Below are 19,220 nucleotides of genomic sequence, written 5' to 3' on the forward strand. Positions count from 1 at the left end.
CGCTTCCATCTGAATGAAAAGAGTGAGATTTCAAGGAGGGCGATGACAGTCTGCAATATGTGCAGAACGACTAAACTTCATATTCAATCCTTTTTTTCTTGCCATAGTTTCCTGCTTGTGTTGGCTGAGATTTAATGGTGGTAAACTGGTCACATTAGATGGAGCCATAATGTCAATTACCCATTGTGGAGATAGCACAACGGGCGCCTTGAATGTGTTGTTCCATTATGACCATTAGCTGTAGGTAGGATGAAGGTCACGGTGAACCCAACTCATTACTGGCCTTATTAACAAAAGGTTTAATATTTACAGCCATTAAATGGCGTAATAAAAATCATTATCTCTATAATTAAAAACACTCTGTTGTAGGCTTTCTATGGGGCTTTCTATTCTCGTGTTCATTACAAAGTATTTAACAAAATAATGAACTAATAGCGATAAAAAAAAATACAACAACGCTAGCATCAAGGAGGTATGAAACAGACAACTGGCTGTGACCGTTCGTGGGGTAAAAGCTTGAGAATTTCTTTTTATTTTATATAAATCTGAGTTACTATTGATTCCCCCCCAGCTTGTTGTTACATGGAAGCCATCATCTAGGCCTATAATATTTGTTCATTATTGGAAATTGCCTCACTGTGGTGCCCGGTGTTGCTGAAGTTCAGAACATTAGATGCATGACAGCCACGTCTAGGGTCTAAATGATGCAACACGATGCGTGCACTTGCAACGGTTGTGGGCTATAAGATCAGCAGGCCGTGGCTGACTCTAAAATATGCAGCATAAGCCAACAGTAAACACTGTCGAGTAGTTTCGATGTCTGCTCTGGCACGGAGGTGACCACACCTTGACGTATCACCTCTTGTCTCTAACAAAAGTCAAAAACAAGAGCGAGTATTCTCCTGTTGAAGATCTGTATAGTAAAATATGACTTGTTACATTTAATGGAGCACAACAGTAGAAAGGAACGCAGGGGCAAATCTGTGAAAACTTATCCGTGGGTTCGCTTCTCCGCTTCTGCTGGAAGAAATTAGTCTGTTACTCTTGTCTGTGGCATTCGTGGGAGTCTTTTCAAAGACCCCCATGGGTCCCCAGACCCTACATTTGGAACCGCATTCTAACGATCATCTAATACTCAGCTTCGTGTTTCGGCGTGTACGACGTAATTGCCCGTCAAGTCGTCCATCTGCAGGAGAACAGGTAGTTGGCCGCGTTTCATTGCTGTACTTTGCCCCACCCACCAGCAGCTCCAGCCCTCCTGTGTAACCCCTGATTGGCTGAGGGGATTGCGGGTCCTCAGACCGAGCGCTCGCCTCGGAGCTGAGAGTTCGCCAGTGTGCACCAGTGAAGCGAGAGGAGCGCTTGTTGGAGTCAACTAGACAGCCTTCTGGCAACGAGTAGTGATTTCTTTTTTTCTGCCTCAACCAGGCTGGATATAGGCGACTGTGCTTCAGTTTGCTGCAGCTAAACATGAAATGCGTTTTGAACATACAGTAGTGCTCTGACAAGGTTTCCTCCCACAGGCTTTTGGCTACATTTTCATCGGATTTTTTTTTTCTTTTTTTCTGTGTTGCATGGACTAATAATCGGGATATGTGAAGCCTTTTCCAACTGACACAGAAGGAAATCAATTAGTAAGTAAAAGCTTGAAGACTTACGGAGGGGACGAAAGACTAAATCTGCTGGAAATAAAAAGGTAATCGGGACTTGAGTGATGTGATGAGACATTCCTGCAATTGCACCCTCTTTTTTTAAGCAAAGCTATCCGGACTTAGGCTGTTGAATAATTTTGCGACTGCTGATTCTTTATTTTATTTTATTTTTTTCATCAATTGTGCAGTTTAAAAGCCTATAGCTGTCTATCGATAAGGAAATTTGACCACTGCCTGTATTAAATTGCACAAAACAAGATGTTTATTCAAAATGCGACTTAAATATTGACTGGGATAAAGGCTGAAAATCTAACACGGACTTTTAAGCTCCTTTACTTTATCAACAAAGAAGTTTTTTTTTTAAATTGTGGACTTACTCAAAGGAATTTTGTGTCTATGCAGTCCGAACATTTATTTCTAGTTCCAGCCCACTTGAAAATGGACGATTCATCGCACGAGTTCTGTGTAAGACCACTTTGCCGCTTGATAAGAGCAGCACGGATTTATTCGACTAAATCAGTACTGTGAGAAGATTCAGCATGTTTTCACAGATCTGTCGTCCCCAGTGTTTCGTCCGCTGCAGTAGACCAGAGGATGTTCCCTGCCTGTGGAGAGTGAAATAGGCTAAGGCACTTGTTAGAATTTTAGCTTTCACACCTAGATATAATTTTCATACATACGAGATTTTCATCACTCAGATACTTTTTGGACATTTTAATGAGATGGTTAATTTGCATAATTTTTCCAGTTGTCTCTGACGTGTACCTCTGTGCGTAATTATCAAGGTCTTTGTTAGGCACAGGAAAAGTCAACAGGTACAATGCAAACGAAGGAGATGGAATTAATACAATTAACTGCTGTGTTCCTCCTTTTTTGGGTCGGGACTGAAGCTGTTATCAATTTAAAGTATGGAATAAACGAGGAAATGAGGGCCGGGTCAGTGATAGGAAACGTGACAAACGACGCACTAAAGCAAGGATTTCAGATTGCACCGCAGCCCCCGTACTTGAGGGTCATATCCAATTCACATCCTGGATATGTTGAACTGAGTCCAGCAGGAATTCTTACAGCCCAACAGAAAATAGATCGGGACGTATTTTGTCGACAAAACCCAAAGTGCATTATATCCCTAGAAGTGATGTCAAACTCTATGGAGATCTGTGTCATCAAAGTTGAAATTGAGGATTTGAACGATAACGCACCCAGATTCCCTACGAGCCACATTGACATAGAAATTTCTGAGAATGCTTCCCCTGGTACCAGGTTTCCCCTAGAGGGGGCAAGCGATCCGGACTCGGGGATCTTTGGAGTGCAATCATATTCTATCACTCCAAATGAGCTTTTCGGACTAGAAATAAAGACCAGAGGGGATGGGTCGAAAATTGCTGAGCTTGTTGTGCAAAAATCGTTAGACAGGGAAACTCAGTCCCACTATACATATGAAATCAGCGCAGAAGATGGAGGAGACCCACCAAAGATAGGTGCGGTCCAGTTAAATATTAAAGTAATTGATTCTAATGATAACAACCCCGTTTTTGACGAGCCAGTGTATACAGTTAATGTGATGGAGAATTCCCCCCGTAATTCATTAGTCATAGACTTGAATGCAACGGATCCCGACGAAGGCACTAATGGAGAGGTCTTGTACTCGTTCAACAGTTACGTCACCGAGAAAACGAGGGATGCTTTCAAAATTGACCCCAGAACCGGGGTTATCACTGTCATTGGTGATTTGGATTATGAAACGACGCAAATATATGAAATCGACGTCCAAGCCAAAGATCTAGGTCCAAACTCTATCCCAGCTCACTGCAAAGTCACCGTGAATGTGATGGATACTAACGATAACCCACCTGTCATCAGTTTACTCTCACTGAACACAGAGATGGTGGAAGTTAGTGAAAACGCGCAGCGTGGATATGTCATTGCGCTGGTGAGGGTGTCAGATAAGGATTCTGGGGCAAACGGCAAAGTGCAGTGCAGGCTGCAGGGTAATGTTCCGTTCAGACTACAAGAATATGAGAGCTTTTCCACTATACTTGTTGATGGCAGGCTGGACAGAGAGCAAAAGGACACATACAACCTGACCATCCAAGCAGAGGACAGTGGCATCCCCCCTTTACGCGCCACAAAGTCGTTGGTAGTAAAAGTCACAGATGAAAACGACAACCCTCCCCACTTTCTTAAGCCACACTATCAAGAGATGGTGATGGAAAACAACCTCCCTGGCTCATGCCTGCTAACAGTATCAGCTGAAGACCCTGATCTGGGGATGAATGGCACCGTTTCATACTCAATAGTCCCTGGTGAGATTAAGCACATGGATGTAAACACATATGTCAGCATAAACCCATCAGGCCGCATTTATTCAATGAGGTCGTTTGATCATGAATACACTAGGACTTTTGATTTCAAAGTGCTGGCCAGAGACAACGGCAATCCGTCTTTATCAAGTAACGCAACAGTGCGCATCGTCGTGTTGGATGTCAACGACAACACACCTGTTATGACAAACCCTCCGCTGGTTAATGGCACAGCGGAAGTTTCTATCCCAAGAAACGCTGCGAAGGGTTACATGGTGACCCAAATTAAAGCTGACGACTATGATGAGGGGGAGAACGGGCGGCTGACCTACACTATCTCAGAGGGAGACAGGACTTTCTTTGAAATCGACCAGGTGAACGGAGAGATACGCTCCACCAAAATGTTTGGGGAAAACGCCAAATCCACCTACGAAATCACAGTTGTGGCGAGGGATCACGGCAAGCCCTCCCTGTCCTCTTCGGCCTATATAGTGGTGTACCTCTCTCCAGACCTCAGCGCGCAGGAGTCTATAGGACCTGTCAACTTGTCTCTCATCTTCATCATCGCCTTGGGCTCTATCGCAGCTATCCTGTTTATCACCATGATTTTTGTGGCGGTCAAGTGCAAGAGGGATAACAAGGAGATCCGGACGTACAACTGCAGGTACTGACTAAAGCCCGTGCGTGCTTGTGTGTATGGATGTATAGATTTGTGTATGCAAGAGGGAGAGAGAGAGAGAGAGAGAGAGAGACATTTTGTGTGTTCGCAGTCACGCTTGAACCTGTCAGTTGTCAGTGCATTGCTTTTGTTATGCAGCATGTAAAGGCTTCTAATCTGAGGACAGCAGATTTCTTTCCACAGCTGAAATTGAGTTATATCTAAATAATCTCTACTGCATTAAATCAGAAACATTCGCTAAGGCCCACTGTTCCGTGTTAGCGGAACATGATTGATGGATTTAATTCTTTCATTGTAACCAATTGACTCATAAATATGACGGTTCAACTGTCATGTTCAATTTGCGGATGTGTTGCCGGACAATTAACGCCCCACTGGCTCAATAGCAGAACCAGACATTTATTATTTAACCTCCACCGTGGCTGATTGGCTGTTATCAGCTTTAATCTAGTGTGATTATGGATAGTCCTCAAGGATCATTCAGGCTCCCCTCTGCCTTTCTCTACAAAAAGTATAATAATGTAAATATAAATATAACATAAAAAGAAAAAGAGTTTAGATTCTATGAGAGTATGTAAGTCATATCCCACTCATTAACTATGAAGACTGCTTCATGGAAAGGAGCAGATTATTGTGTTCCTGAACTTGCATAGCGGATATTCTGTTGTGTTCATCAGTCTGAACATCAGTTCTGGCTTTGATTTCCCCGTGCCACATTACCACTAAATTTACATATAGATTGGATTTGAGAATTTAACCTGAAGCTATAATCATATTTTGCTCCAAACATTATTTTGTTGATTTAAAGTTACTTAATTTTTTTTAAGCAGTGGTGGTCATGAAAACGTGAGAACTGACTTAAGAATAATTGTTGTTGTTTTTTTCACCATTAATTACAAATGATGTACATATATGTATAAAAAATGTTCCCTTGAAATTATCACAGGCGTGTTTCAACACTCTTAATTGCAAAGATTGGACTTGGACTAGAGAGTTCTAAGAGGAAAACATAATCACAAACTATGTCTCCATCACAGTCGACCCCTTTTTTTAATTGTTAACAAGAGACACTAATATCTCCTGGAAAAATGTTATAAACGTGTTTTTATTTGAGCCTGTTTGGAAATACAGGGAAATCTATTTATTGACATCTCGACAGAAACATTTCTCACATTTTTTTTAATGTCAGTTGTGCATTTTCTTCAGAGAAAAAACCCCAATGATAGACAACAACAAATTCAAAATTCAGAACTGCTCCCAGTACTTTGCTCTCCGAGTGTGCGACACTATCCCTGCTGGGTGCTTTAATCAGCACTGATGTGCTCTGCTTCTCAGTCGCCACCTCGAATATGAGGAGCAGTTGTCTCCAATTTATTGCTTGTCCTCTGTCAGTCTTTCTGACTCTGAAGATTTTCCCTCCCAGATTTCATTGTGGGCACAAAGTAGAAAGAAAACATGTTAAAATGATAAATGAAACAGCGATGAAGCATTTTCTACCCTTGCAGCTGCCCATTTTCTTTCCTCTGAATCAAGGAGGAGCAGAATGGAGGTTGTTTCAAGATGCAATCTGAAAGACAAAAAGGAAAAAGACAAACTACAGTGGTGCACCTTCTTAGTCAGTGTGATTTTAGGAATGATAGAGGATAAGCGCTGCCTTTCAGAGAAGAACAGAGGTCAGTGAGGCCTAGTAAAGCAGAGACATGTTTGACATCAGAAAGGATCGGATACATTCAGGTAATTCAATTTCCTTGGCAGCTATAGTTTTGTTATCAAATTATTGTGGGAAACAAACCATATCCCCCATGCCATAAGGTTAAAAATGACCCTTTCCAGTCGTTTGAGGTAATGCAGGTGGTAAAAAGGATCACATATTTTCTTGAATATGTCTAGTGAGGGTTGCACTGATCACTGCAGAGTATTTAGCATCTGTTCTCCTGTGGAAAACTGCAGGGCTGTGTGAAGAATGGATATTTCCCCCAGTCTGAGAATCCTTTGATAAAACATGGCTGTGTTGCTCATTTGCTCTCGTTAAAGTCAAAATACTCAGTTCAAGTTTGCAGCAGCCACTGAGAGCAGCTAAATGAATTTGAATCTGCAGTTCTCCTGCACTCCGTGTTGCTAGTGGGCTCCCTTGATAATGAAAGAAAAAATGGAATTAGTGTGGGATGTGTGCTTTGAATGTGATTGCATATACTGCCGATGCTGCTCGGTATCAGTGTGCTCTTTTTGCTGTGCTTCTGTGGTTTTGGCATGTTTGCATATTGTCTGCCTGTTTGTGACATGTCAATTGTTGAGCATGCAAATGCAAACAAACAAGGGATAACAGCTCCACTGCAAGCTTCGAGTGGAAGGTCACTTACGTGCGCTGCTCCACCTTTGGAAAAGGGCAATTATCCCATGGTTGAACAGTGTCCTAGCTGGCATGGTGGGGAAACTTTTTGACCATATGGGCAGGGGAGGGGGAAGGCAGAACACTGCTTTATTGAGTCTGTTCAGTTTCTTCTACTTGCGCAGGGTCGCGGAGTACTCATACGGCAACCAGAAGAAGTCCAGCAAAAAGAAGAAGCTGAGCAAGAACGACATCCGCCTGGTGCCCCGAGACGTTGAAGAGACAGACAAGATGAATGTGGTGAGTTGCTCATCTCTCACCTCCTCGCTCAACTACTTCGACTACCACCAGCAGACCCTGCCGCTGGGCTGCAGGCGCTCTGAGAGCACCTTCCTCAACGTGGAGAACCAGAACTCACGCAATGCAGCTCCCAACCATGGCTATCAGCACCCGTTCACAGGGCAGGGTCACCAGCAGCAGCCAGACCTCATCATCAACGGCATGCCACTGCCAGAGGTGAGATAAAATCCACTGTGCTCTGTCCTTGATCCTTGGCTGGGCTGCTTTGGCTTTAGAATACATTTTAAATTTGAAACTGATTCCTGTGATTAAATGCAATGGTTTAGGAGAAACAAAGAAATTGTTACTTTTGTAATTTTAGCATTTAGTTTGCTTGATAATAAATAACAGGTATATGTGGGCAAAAATATCTAAAAAAAAAAAGGGTCCAGGGATATGTAGCATTCCACTGTACCAAAGAACACAGTGCCAGTGAAATGTTGGTCTATTATTGATGGAAAAGCTGAGCCACTGAAATGGCAATATGTCAGTCGATCTGAGAGGAATCCTTCAAGGCATTTTAAGGTGCTGAGGCACTGAAGCTGTCCTTTGATGAGAGTGCTTTGCCAAGCAGAAGTTGGAGGCCTAACAAAGTGGATTATTTGGCATCTCTTACTCCACTTGTTTTTTTATTTCTATGTGCTGAGCAATTGCAAAAAAAACCAGGAGTTTGTCCACCTGCCAGATGTATTGACCTGGCTAATCACCTCTACCTCACAGCATTTCAGGTGCTAACAGAAAGAATAATCATTGCTTAAATCAGTATGTCGTCCATTTGGCTACAGCATTACCGCATGGCTGCTCTGCACAGCCAGCCATTGAATTACCCTGACACATCATGCATGGCTCCAGCAGAGCAGTGAAGGTCTGACTTGAAAGGCTATTCAAGCTGACAGGTGTATGCCGACCAGCTGATCCTTAGTTTATAGATCTTTTTGTATGTATGAACTCATCTATTGGATTCTGTCATCAACCTTTTTTTTTTTTCTTCATGACCCACTTCTCCTCAATCCCATGGGAGAGGGGGACATTTAGATTTGTATGTGTGTGTACTTGTATCAGAGTATTTACCACACCCACTCATATTAGTGGCAAGCTCCACATATACACACACACCCTTGTAAAGGATGGTTACAGTCTCCATTTGACATTCCAGTGAGGAGAAGGTGGGGGTAGGGGGTCTTAAAACAAGGAACACAAGATGGATATTGATATATTGACTGGATGATCCTGAAAGATCCAGGCACCAATGGATTGTGAGAGGTCAATGAGACCTACTTACAGGCATGCTGATTTACTGAGCCTGTCTGAGCTGGTTCCAAGTGACTGTGTGTGAATAACACAGGTGGAAAAAATGAAAAATGTAGTTGTGTCAGTGGAGGCAGAGGTGTGGGATTCAGCAGGTACATGAAGTGACCAGTTTTCTGTGATTGTGGCAGCTGGTAGGCAGTGCTATGCAGGTCAACACAACCCTCTCTCTCTCTCTCTCTCTCAAAAAAAAATCTACAAGATATCCACTAACCTGGTAAAAAAACAAAAACTTGAACAGCATCCTGTCTCTTTGGCTGAAGCATCCAATAAAAGCCCGTTTGCCGCAGGATCAGGACACCCTTTATTTGTTTCACCTAATGAAAAAGGGGAGAGGGAGCAAGTAAGGAGAAAGATTGATTTTGATGATTCCATATGCAAAGCTTAGAGTTGTCTTGATAGAGCTGTGTGAGGCCAGATAAAGAGATAAGGAGTGAGCCAGGGTGAATATTGAGTCTTAGTGCCAGGTGTCTGAGCCTCGACCACGTTTTCTCATTTTCTTGGAGGCAGTTGGTTGGCCTAATAGAGGCTGGGGCTGTTTAGCATGCAGCTTCCCTCTCTCTCCTTCTTCCACTAGATGTTGACAAACATCTCTTTGACCCGACATTTGCACATTTTCTGGACCGAGAAAAGAGAGTGTGTGTGTGTGAGATTCACTAAGTAAAGAAAACAGTATCAAGAGCATGCCTTGTCCCCCAGCAGATAACCCAGCACAATGACATTGTCACTGTTTTCTTGGCTCCTCATTGTGACACTTGCAAGAGACAGAGGCTATACAGGATGTACAAATGTTACTCTTAAATTAAAAAAAGAATGTTTTGGTATAATTACAATGCCATTTATAGCACAAACAAACAGCAGTGGGATGACTGTTAATTGCTTTGTTACAATGAGAAAGCTTGGGCTTGAAACCACTTGACTCCACAAGTCCTCAACCCATATCCCATTGACTGGCTAGGACACACGAGTGGCTGCACTGTTGTGATTACTAAGGCTGCTTTGTCCCCAAAAATTGTTTTCATCCTGAGGGCAACCTCGTAATTATCCATGATTCATTTATCCTTTGTTTTTACACCACGGCACAGTGATGTCGCTGCATTTGTTTATTTTCCAAACGTGTAGTTTAAAATTATCAGCCATCAGAACCTTGTCAGATTTGGTTTGTTAATGGAGGGAAACAGGATATGGGCTTGTATCTGTTTGTAATTTATGCTTTTGATCAATAGAAAGTTCTCCTCTATTGTTAGTTCATGTGGGGCAGCGAGAATCCTGCTTATGTCAGAGCAGCTGGAGTCGAGCTTTTCCTGCGTTAGACAAAGCATGCTGGCACACACACACACACACACACACACACACACACACACACACCTACAGCAGTCTTTGCCAAGATAACAGTGACAGGTCTCCCCAAAGGCCTCATACCTGTAGTTGCATTGTGTATATTGCATTCTCCCTCGTGAGAATGTGGACCAGTATATCATCCATATACATCCCTAAACATTACTGTCCATTGTTTGGAAAAGCATCAGCTGTGAGATGTTTGTTAGACCTGCCTGTAGTAGCACTAATATGAATGCTCACAAGAGAATAGAGCTGTCTTCCATGGCTTAATTATAGTGAATCACTTGGTGGGGGAGACAATTATACAGTAAAGAAATAGCCTTTGGCTAGAATGTGTTTTTGAATTTGTAATGTGTACTAAGGCTCCTCACACCTGTGATTCCAGATAATGAGTATAGCAGGAAAATGAGTTGTCTTACTTCATCGATTAGCCTTATTCAGGTAAGAGATCTTTTTTTTTGTAGGGAGGATTTATCAGAACAAGGTGATGTGTAAAATTGAAGAAAAAAGCGATTTGACATTGTGTTACACAGTGTAAAATGCATTTGGTCAAAAGTATGTTTTACAGGATAAATTGATTGATAACAGAAGCAGTCATCCAACAACCCAGCAATCCATATGCCCACCACACCCCTTCAAATACACTGTCCAAGTTTTAGTTATATAACAAGAAAAAAAAGTACCTTTTGTGTTTGCACTCGCAGTCAATCAAAGTATGCTAAATAAGAAAAAAAAAGAAAGAGATCTGCGTATCTGTCTTGCTGTTTTTCCCGTTAGTAACGAAGACATTTTGATATTGATGTAGGAAAGACAACAGGGAATGGTTCCAGCGAGGATGCACATCCCTTGCTATCACTTCACATCGGGACAATATGCATGGGAGCATTCAGACGTGTCATATTGAGCATGCAAAATAGATGTCATGCTGTCAGTGCATACTACACATCTGTTGAAACTGCCAATCTCCCCCCACACATGTACTCGTGAATACACAGGCACACACAATATTTCTTATGGAGTGTCACATTTATTTGAAATATGGGCTGTGACATTATCATTTACATCATTATGACTGACTCAGAAATCTCAGAGAAGGAGGAGTGAGAAGCATATTTCATATTTTCAATAATCAAACAATGCTGTGAATTTTGCATTTAAAGTACACTTTTAGTGTCGTGTACTGCCGGCGCGTGGAAATGTTGCTAAAATGTTTTTATTTTAGTGTCATGTTTAGTGTTTGATCTCACAGGACAGTTCTGGTGTCACAAATTTACTGGTGTCTAGTTCTGGTCACAGATATACCTCTGCAACTCTGAATAGTTTGTCAAAGACTAATCGTGTTAGGAAAGAGAAAATGACAGTTATACAGATGTCGTGCAATAAGGGGAGGGATACATAACACCTTGATCTTGCATTTTATTTCATTTATTTATTTATTTTTTGATGCGTTGGAAGACTTGGGTGGGGTATGTTACATTCTTTAACGTCTCCTATTTTCAGACCGTTTGAAAAAGAATCGTTTCATCTACAAAAGCCTCAGAAGCTCACTGATTGAGTGGCAGTTGAATCTGTTAATTATTTAGAGAGGTTATTTGTAAGGTAGAGACTTCAGAAATCTTGTGCTTTTCAAGTGTCAGTGTTTATAAAGTGAAATAAAGCAGCATCTGTCAAAGAAAATTAAAAGTGTGATGTGATGTGCTTAGTGGCCTCTTATATCTGATTGTAATTAATTCGCCAAACTGGTCAAGCTGTAGCTGACAGAGCAGCGTTACTCAGCAAGATGGTTTTCAGTTCATGTACAACTAGTGCTAGTTTTACGCTTGGTTAGGTTTTTATAGCCTTGACCCTAACCCGCAACACCCCATCACCGCGTGTCATTCTCGATGTCGCAAAGCTACAATGAAATGACATAACAACCCCAGGCAGCCAGTCAGAAGCATCCAGCCCCGCCGGGTTGCCGCCCTATCGTCAGGATCAGAGCATCCAGCCCCGCCGGGTTGCCGCCCTATCGTCAGGATCAGAGCATCCAGCCAAAAGAGTTTAAGAGTCAAAACACACAAGTGACAGCATCTGATGTACACATGTCACTGCATGTATCCTTAACCACATGTGACTTGCAAAGATTGTACAGAGGGAGTTATGCTGCAGAAAAATGGCAAGGCCTGAAAAATCGAGTCGAGACAGAGTGGGAGGGAAAAGGGGGTGATATCTATTTATAGGATGTCAATGATTTTCTTCAACCTGTACTGCTGCAGCCTGAAACATGTTATTTTTCTGTCTAAAATACTGCATTGGGATGAGGAAGAGATTTTATTGCCCAAATCGTATTAACCGCGATACAGATAGCAACCATGTCGCTTCTTTATTGCATGTACAAGATGCTCTTCCCCCTTGAAAACACAAATATTATGATTACATTTGTGGACTCGTGAATGTGCTCCGTGGCACAGACGAACGACGGTGTTTTGAGTTTTGCACCACTCGATATCTTTCCTTTAAATCTCGACGGTCTTTTAAAATCAATCCTTTGAGGCGTGTCAGATTCGTTCAGCAGTTAAAAATCTCGAGTCAAATAACCGCGTACCGCAAGAGGCACGTGTCAGAAGATTGCACGCACACAGTTACTCTGAGCTAGAAAAGTAAAAGCATATCTACGTAATTGTTCCTCAATCTTTTGAGATGATTTTACTTAATCAGCTAAAAAAAATTAAAACCATGTCGACATAATCATTCCTCAATCTTTTGAGATAATTTTACTTAATTTGAGGAAGATACACTTTAATTTAGCTTTTTTCCCCCTAAATCCTTTAACCAAAGGGGTTTTTGTGAAACAAAAATATTTAGGTAATGGTTGTAGTCATATGCTAATTTCAGTCAGCTAAAAGAGGTATGACAGCACTGGGTTCGTACATTGATGGGTCCACCCCTAAATGAGAAATGGCAAAATGAAGAAAATGGACAAGGCGATGACGTTTATCGCTGGGGAAGGGGACCCTCATTACGCACCTTGTTAAGTCCTGCAAGCGATGCTTCGTGGACGTAATTACCCATTTAAATGAGTTTCCTCTGGTGTTGTTGTTTTTTTGTATTTTTCAAATTATGTTCTCTGACACAAATATGCCACATTTTGTTTTCTCAAGTGGAAATCCTGCAACACGAGGAGGACAACAGAGGTGTGCAAATGTACCATCACCAGTGATTTACTGAGACGTTTAAAGTGGTCATTCCAGCAGGTCACACTTTAAAAAATTTTTTTTTTAGCAAAGTTTATGTGCCAAGTCTGGCTGTTCTTGAGTGTGAAACAAAGCGGGGGTGAGGTTTTTCAGAAATAAACATGGAAATCAAGTAATACAAGTCTGAGGTAACTTTTCACACAGCTTCGGGAGCACAAGAATAATAAAAAAATATTATTAAAAAAAAAAACTTTCTCTCGTTAATTCAGATTTTGCTGCCTTTTGTGGAAATGTCTGTATTTACATTAATATAGGATAGGAAAGGTCAGCTTACATATTTAAAAAAATACAAACCCTAAGACTTGTTATGGCCAGAAGTGAAATCTATTTGCTCACAATATTATTTTCTTTGTTGCATTCAGTGTGTGTCAAGAGGAATGTGCCGATTGCCATCCCTGTGGCTTAAGAATATTAAAACAGAAGCATATTTACAATGTCTACTGGCATGCACTGGAAGAAAACATAGACACTGCTTCAATATATTTGCTCCCTCTTGCAGATAAGAATAGCAAAGGGCTTGCCATCCATATTTGGAAAAATAATTGTTTTCTTTCCAGATGTGTTATTGAACAACAAAAGCACAATGTTTTTGGGAAAGTAAACGAAGTGAGAAAAAAGTAATTACAATTCTCCTGTAATGACCGTTACGTGTGCCAAAAACTAATTTTATCCAAATGCACAGAGAAAAGGTATTAATTCAAATTCATAGATATCGGGCTTCTAATTTTCCCCTTGTCCTGTTTTAGTTGAACTGTGGGTTGTCAGACTTGTTACCACATTGTTAAAAGAGTTCCCAGGGCTTTCTCTTGAGTGCTGATGTTGTGCCTTTTGAATGACAGGGAAATGGGGGAGGGATTCTGTGAAACATAAGAATAGTCGCTGTGAACAGAAACTTTTCCAAGCAGCCAGCTCTGACACCAGGGAAGAATGACCTTTCCAAGTGTCCTGTTTTTTGCCTAAAACAAAGAGGGAGCAGGAGGATCTTATGTAGCATTTCCCCCATCAGATTAAATGTCAACTTCTGCATGCATAATTGTAGAGTGGAAAGGAGCAAGACTTGAAGTGAACCAATTTGCTGGTGGATAGATGAATACTGGGCTCACTTATTCACTGCATTGCAGATATTGTCACAGCAGTTTCAGGGACTCTAGTTTTCTTACACTTGGATCTATATTTTCAGACTGCACCTGGATTCACGATAAGTCTTACACTTTGTGAAAAGAAAAGAAAAGAATTATCCATTTGTCGCTTGTCTGGCATTTAATACAATTTAAGGAAGGTGGATTAGACATTAGTCATTATATTACTCACACAAATGCTGCATTGTGCCATTGTTTTGTGCACACCGATGGTGAGTAGACCTTCCTGCTTCTCCCCTTTTTATTTTAGCACATTCAAACAGCACTTTTGTTTCTACACATAAACCTGAATTTGCGTTAGGGAGTCCATGTATGGGATGTTTGATGAGCACGGGGGCTGTTGGCAAGCGAGCCGCTATAGCAGCAATATCAGCCGCCTCAGAGGCATGCAGCAGTATGGCTAGAGAAGCAGCAGGGTAGCGTAATTGTGCATTGTTCATCCACACAACAGAGGCAGAGCATGTAATGAGCTGTAGCATTTTCACCCAACCGGGCTAATGGGCTATGACCGAGTGTAGGCCTCTCAAAGCCCCCCATTCCCTCATGCCCTGTGTGGCCAGTGTCTTGGGCCTCCTCTTTTCTTTTCTCCCACTCTGCCCTTCTTCTCTGCCTGATCAACGTCAGCAATTCATTCACCCCTGTTATCCCCTTCCTTTATCTCGCCTCCCTTACCCATTGTACCTCTGTCTAAGGCGATGGTAGGACCCCTAATGTGTTCAGTGTGTGGGTCCTTTTCTCATTCATGATGTCTGCAGACCTCTAAGCAGTTAGTGTGATTCAGCCTGACGCAAATCAGAATAGCTCATTGATGGAGCCCCGAATGCACTGTGATTACATTAAAAACCCAAACACTGAATACAAATAAAAGTTCAGGAGGCGAATATGCTGATGTTGTTTGTAGGGGATTTGATGTTAGAACTTGGCTAATTTTTCTATCAAAGGCTGTTTTGCATTTTGATTATCTAGTTTTCCTGAACGCAAATCAGGTGGGCCTGCTTCAATCAGGTTTGTTTTCTTGGGATTAAGGCTTTTCAGAAAGTGTCCAGGCATATTATTTACACCCATATCCATTTTCTAGAGAAGATGGGAATCCATTTCTTTGCTTGAGTGAGATTAGGTCAAGTTATGAAGGCAAAAATGCTTGGGAATAAATTAGATATCTACTCTGGGCTGAGTGTGGAAGATGAAAACAGTAACACTGATATTTATTATTGTCTTCCATGGGAGTTGGTAACAACTTTACCCCCATCTCGGGTCTCTCTTTTGGCATTATAAAACAATGTTCAGGGTTCAGCCGTCTGGCCGTGGAGCACAATAGGACAACAGTTTTGACTTTCCCCTCACGTCCATGATTTGACATACCACAGCACAGGCAGCCAAGTAGATGAATGAAAAGCACTTGGCCTCTGTCAGACTGCTCCGAGAGCAGCATGTTCCCCAGTAACCTCCTTAGTTCAAGATTAGCTGTTCCTAGTTCAGTTTTATGGGAAGCTAGTGAACGGAGAAGCCAGCATGTCTGCACTTGTTAAATTAAAGATTGTTTATAATTTCTGTGCTTTAATGACAGACTGACTCCTCCTTGGGGGAATAAAGCAGGAAGGTCATCGTGGAGGTAAATTCAAGTGCTCTTATCAAGTTTGGGGACTATTACATCAAAGCAGACTCTGATGTATCAACACAATGCATGTAGGTGCATGCACAGAGATGAACACAACATGTTCGCTCTGTAAACAGAGGGAAACATTTGTCCTCCCAGTTTGGTGAAATAGTCTCCTTAAAAGAATCAGTTTGCAAAATCTTTTGACAAAATTGACTGTTGGATCTTTGAAAATAAAGAAAAACTACTCTAATATATATTTGCTCCATGTTAAGATTTAGCCAAAGGCAGATTACGACTGTCATTTTACCACTGCTTGCATTTTTTCCTTCAGTAAATGGACCTAACAAGATATAACACATTGCTTTCTGAGGTTTGTCATTGGTGGCATACACATTTTATTACATTTGCATAGAACTAGGCTCCCTGTTTCCAGGTAGCATATCAGTTGCTTGCTTTAACTTCATCTGGGAAGCACTAGCATGAGAATGGTATCGATGATCTTGAGTCCCAGTAAAAAAAACATATGAGCATATTTCCCAACATGTTAAAATATTCCTATAAATTACTGCAGCATGAATTTGTATATCTGACAAAAATCAATCCAAAAGAATGTCAGAGGGAGGCAGACATGGGAGTAGTGTTCTGACTTTTCATTTGTTTGCAACCCAGTAATGATTATTTTAGCCTCTAAGCCTCAGATTTGGCCTTGTTTTGCTGTGGGAAGTGGCATCAATGGGGACGTAACAGCCCTGCCCTGGTTGAGAAGCTTGTCTGTAGTTAAGCTGGCCGGCAACCAGAGTCAGGTACGAGTCAAATCACAGGAGGTCAGAGACAGAAAGATAGAATAGTCACTTTAGTGGGGAATGGGTCAGGCTTTGTTGCTGTGCTACTTTTGTTAGTTTATCTGGTGGCTAAGTGAGAAAATGTTCTAATTATAGACCTTCATCATTTGCCATGTTTGTAGAGCTGGTAACAAGCCAGTTGCCAGCTTGCATGAGCAACTGCAGAAAGCTGACTTTTGGTTTAATTTGGAGGACTAGCTATAATCCAGACTAAGTCCCTTAAAGCTGAAGCCTCCTCCCCCCCCCTCCTCCCACCGCTGATGGATTACGGGAGTGTCTTTAAAAGGATAAGGCCCCGCTTATCGCTGCTTTCCTCAACACTTTTTTTTTTGGACTTCAGATGTGGGGGTGGACAGTTCATCGTCACCCAGTGGGGCCAGTGTGGATGTGAGTCATAGAGATTAGGCATCTGATGAATGAGATCAATGATAATCACAATTTACAGTTTTTAAATCCCTGCTGTCACAAAGACATATGGATCCTGGTGTATGCCTCTTCTTCCACTGCATGAATTCCATTAGTGTGTGGACTCTAATTTAAAAAAATATATAAAAAACTAAAAATAATAATAATAATTAATTCGACATCCAACAACAGTTGATGAGTGCAGTTTGTATTGCAGTCAAGTACTTTTACACACACATTTATTAACTATATGACACAATGGCTTCAGTCGCTGTTGCTGAAAAATGTGGATTCAAGACTGCCTCAGAAATCATCCGAACGTATATCAGGATAAAATGATCGAGGTGACAAATAAAAGGATTGTGTGAGTTTTCCTGTAGTTTCACTATTAATTTAAAATGGTACTTGATTGCAGAAAGCTTTAATTCTCCCACCTGGTGTATAGTGTTTAATATTTGCTCCTGTAATAATATTTATTGATGGATTAGTTTTTTTTCTGCATTTATTATTAATTAAATTATTTGTTTTGATATCACTATATATCTGATTGGCATACATAGAGGAAAGCTAGGAAGTAAGGCAATGTGTGAAGGAAAAATATGAGCTCACAACTTCCTGTAGAAGCAAACACTAAGATGTTGATTTGTATGTTTTCGAAGCGTGTGTGGCTTCCCTTTGGACAGATCCTATTGTTTGCAGTCTTAATGGCAAGCTTAGCTACCTGTCTTCTACTTGAGCTTCATGCTTATCGAGCGAGTGTAGTTTTCAAATCATCTAATTTATCTAGAAAGCAAATTAGGGTAATTTTCAAAATTCTGAACTATTAGCTAAGTGCTGTGTGCAAATTAATGCAAATCACGAGCTCTTAAAAAGCTAGGTAAAGCATGCCAAAATTTAAAAACATCCCAGTTTTGTCGACAGTAATGTGAGGCACTTTGCTGTAATAAATCAACTTCAACATGCAAAACAGTGATAGTTCAGGTGACAGACAGTAGCTGCAGCAAAAGTCTTATACTACCACTTTAGGGCTGTTTTGCATCCCTCTTTGCTAAAGAAGTGTTGTTGAGACTTGTGGGAGTACGAGGAGGTGTGTGTTTTGCAGCAGGGGATGGAGACCAATCTAGCACACACAAGCATATGTGTTGTTTGAGATGCTATTTTTGAGTACGAGGCTGTTACTTATCTCATCGGGGTGTGATGGTGGCGAGGTGAGGGAGCAGAGTGAATTCCTGATGGATCAAGACTGAGAACCCTGAGCTCTCAGCTTAGGAGCAATCTGGGAATTGCAGAGAGAGCCAAGCCACATGGGGGGAGCATAGAAATAGAAGAACCTTCGGTGTGAGTACTTGTTTACCTCTGTGTCAACATTTTTGACTCAGCTCATTAACCTGTGCACTTGGGTAGATCAGAACATCTCTCGCCGTCTCCCTCTCTTCCACAATTAATAGTGATAACTAAGGGTAAGCATAAACACATTAAACTCAAACTAATGAACAGATGCAACAACAGTGCGATGGGGCGGCTATCACACCTCTAAGGCAGCGAATCGATTTCCGCTGATACCAGTTAACAGATACACCCTGTAGCACTTTCCTCGAATCTAATCATGGATCCATTTAAACTGTGTTAGCTGGAAGTCTACTTGCCATTAAAATGGGGTTTCAATTTTTATTATTTTGAGAGCATTGGTTAAAAACGGAGCAAATGCAGAGGTAAAGTAACAGCTATACGTTTTCGATCTCTGAAAGACAGAATAGGAGCTCCGCCTTCCTCCTCCCATTACACAAGCAGCCAGCATCCTCTCTAAATTGTTTTGCATGACCTTTGCTACAGTAGCTCTAATTATTACCATCACACAGGCCCTGTAAGGCACACAGCTAATTATACTGGATTTATCTGAAGGGGCATTGGTGCCATTCTTCATAGGCATGTCTTGGCTAGCGTCAGCGCGGGTGATCTAAACCCAGAATAAGGTTCATTTGGGTAATACAGTAATAGTAATTAGAGTCACGATAATTACAAGCATAGTTGTAATAACAATGAAGACCAG

At 41.4% G+C, this 19,220-nt stretch overlaps 1 protein-coding gene across 6 annotated transcripts in view; it reads left to right on the plus strand.

Moving 5' to 3' along the window:
* The first annotated feature begins 409 nt into the window (after window positions 1-409).
* pcdh19 (protocadherin 19) overlaps window positions 410-19,220 on the plus strand; it is a 52,822-nt gene continuing 34,011 nt past the window's right edge. The window contains exons 1-2 of one of the 6 annotated variants that reach the window (XM_082548182.1): window positions 410-4,619; window positions 7,131-7,263. In XM_082548182.1, the coding sequence (XP_082404308.1) occupies window positions 2,473-4,619; window positions 7,131-7,263 (2,280 nt within the window). In that variant the 5' untranslated portion in view covers window positions 410-2,472. Of the gene's footprint in view, window positions 4,620-7,130; window positions 7,480-19,220 lie in introns of all 6 variants that reach the window. The other 5 variants (XM_082548183.1, XM_082548178.1, XM_082548179.1 and 2 more) reach the window with 5 other exon arrangements.

Source organism: Aulonocara stuartgranti (genome assembly GCF_965226115.1).
Source record: "Aulonocara stuartgranti genome assembly, chromosome: 2".
Classification (NCBI taxonomy): Eukaryota; Metazoa; Chordata; class Actinopteri; order Cichliformes; family Cichlidae; genus Aulonocara; species Aulonocara stuartgranti.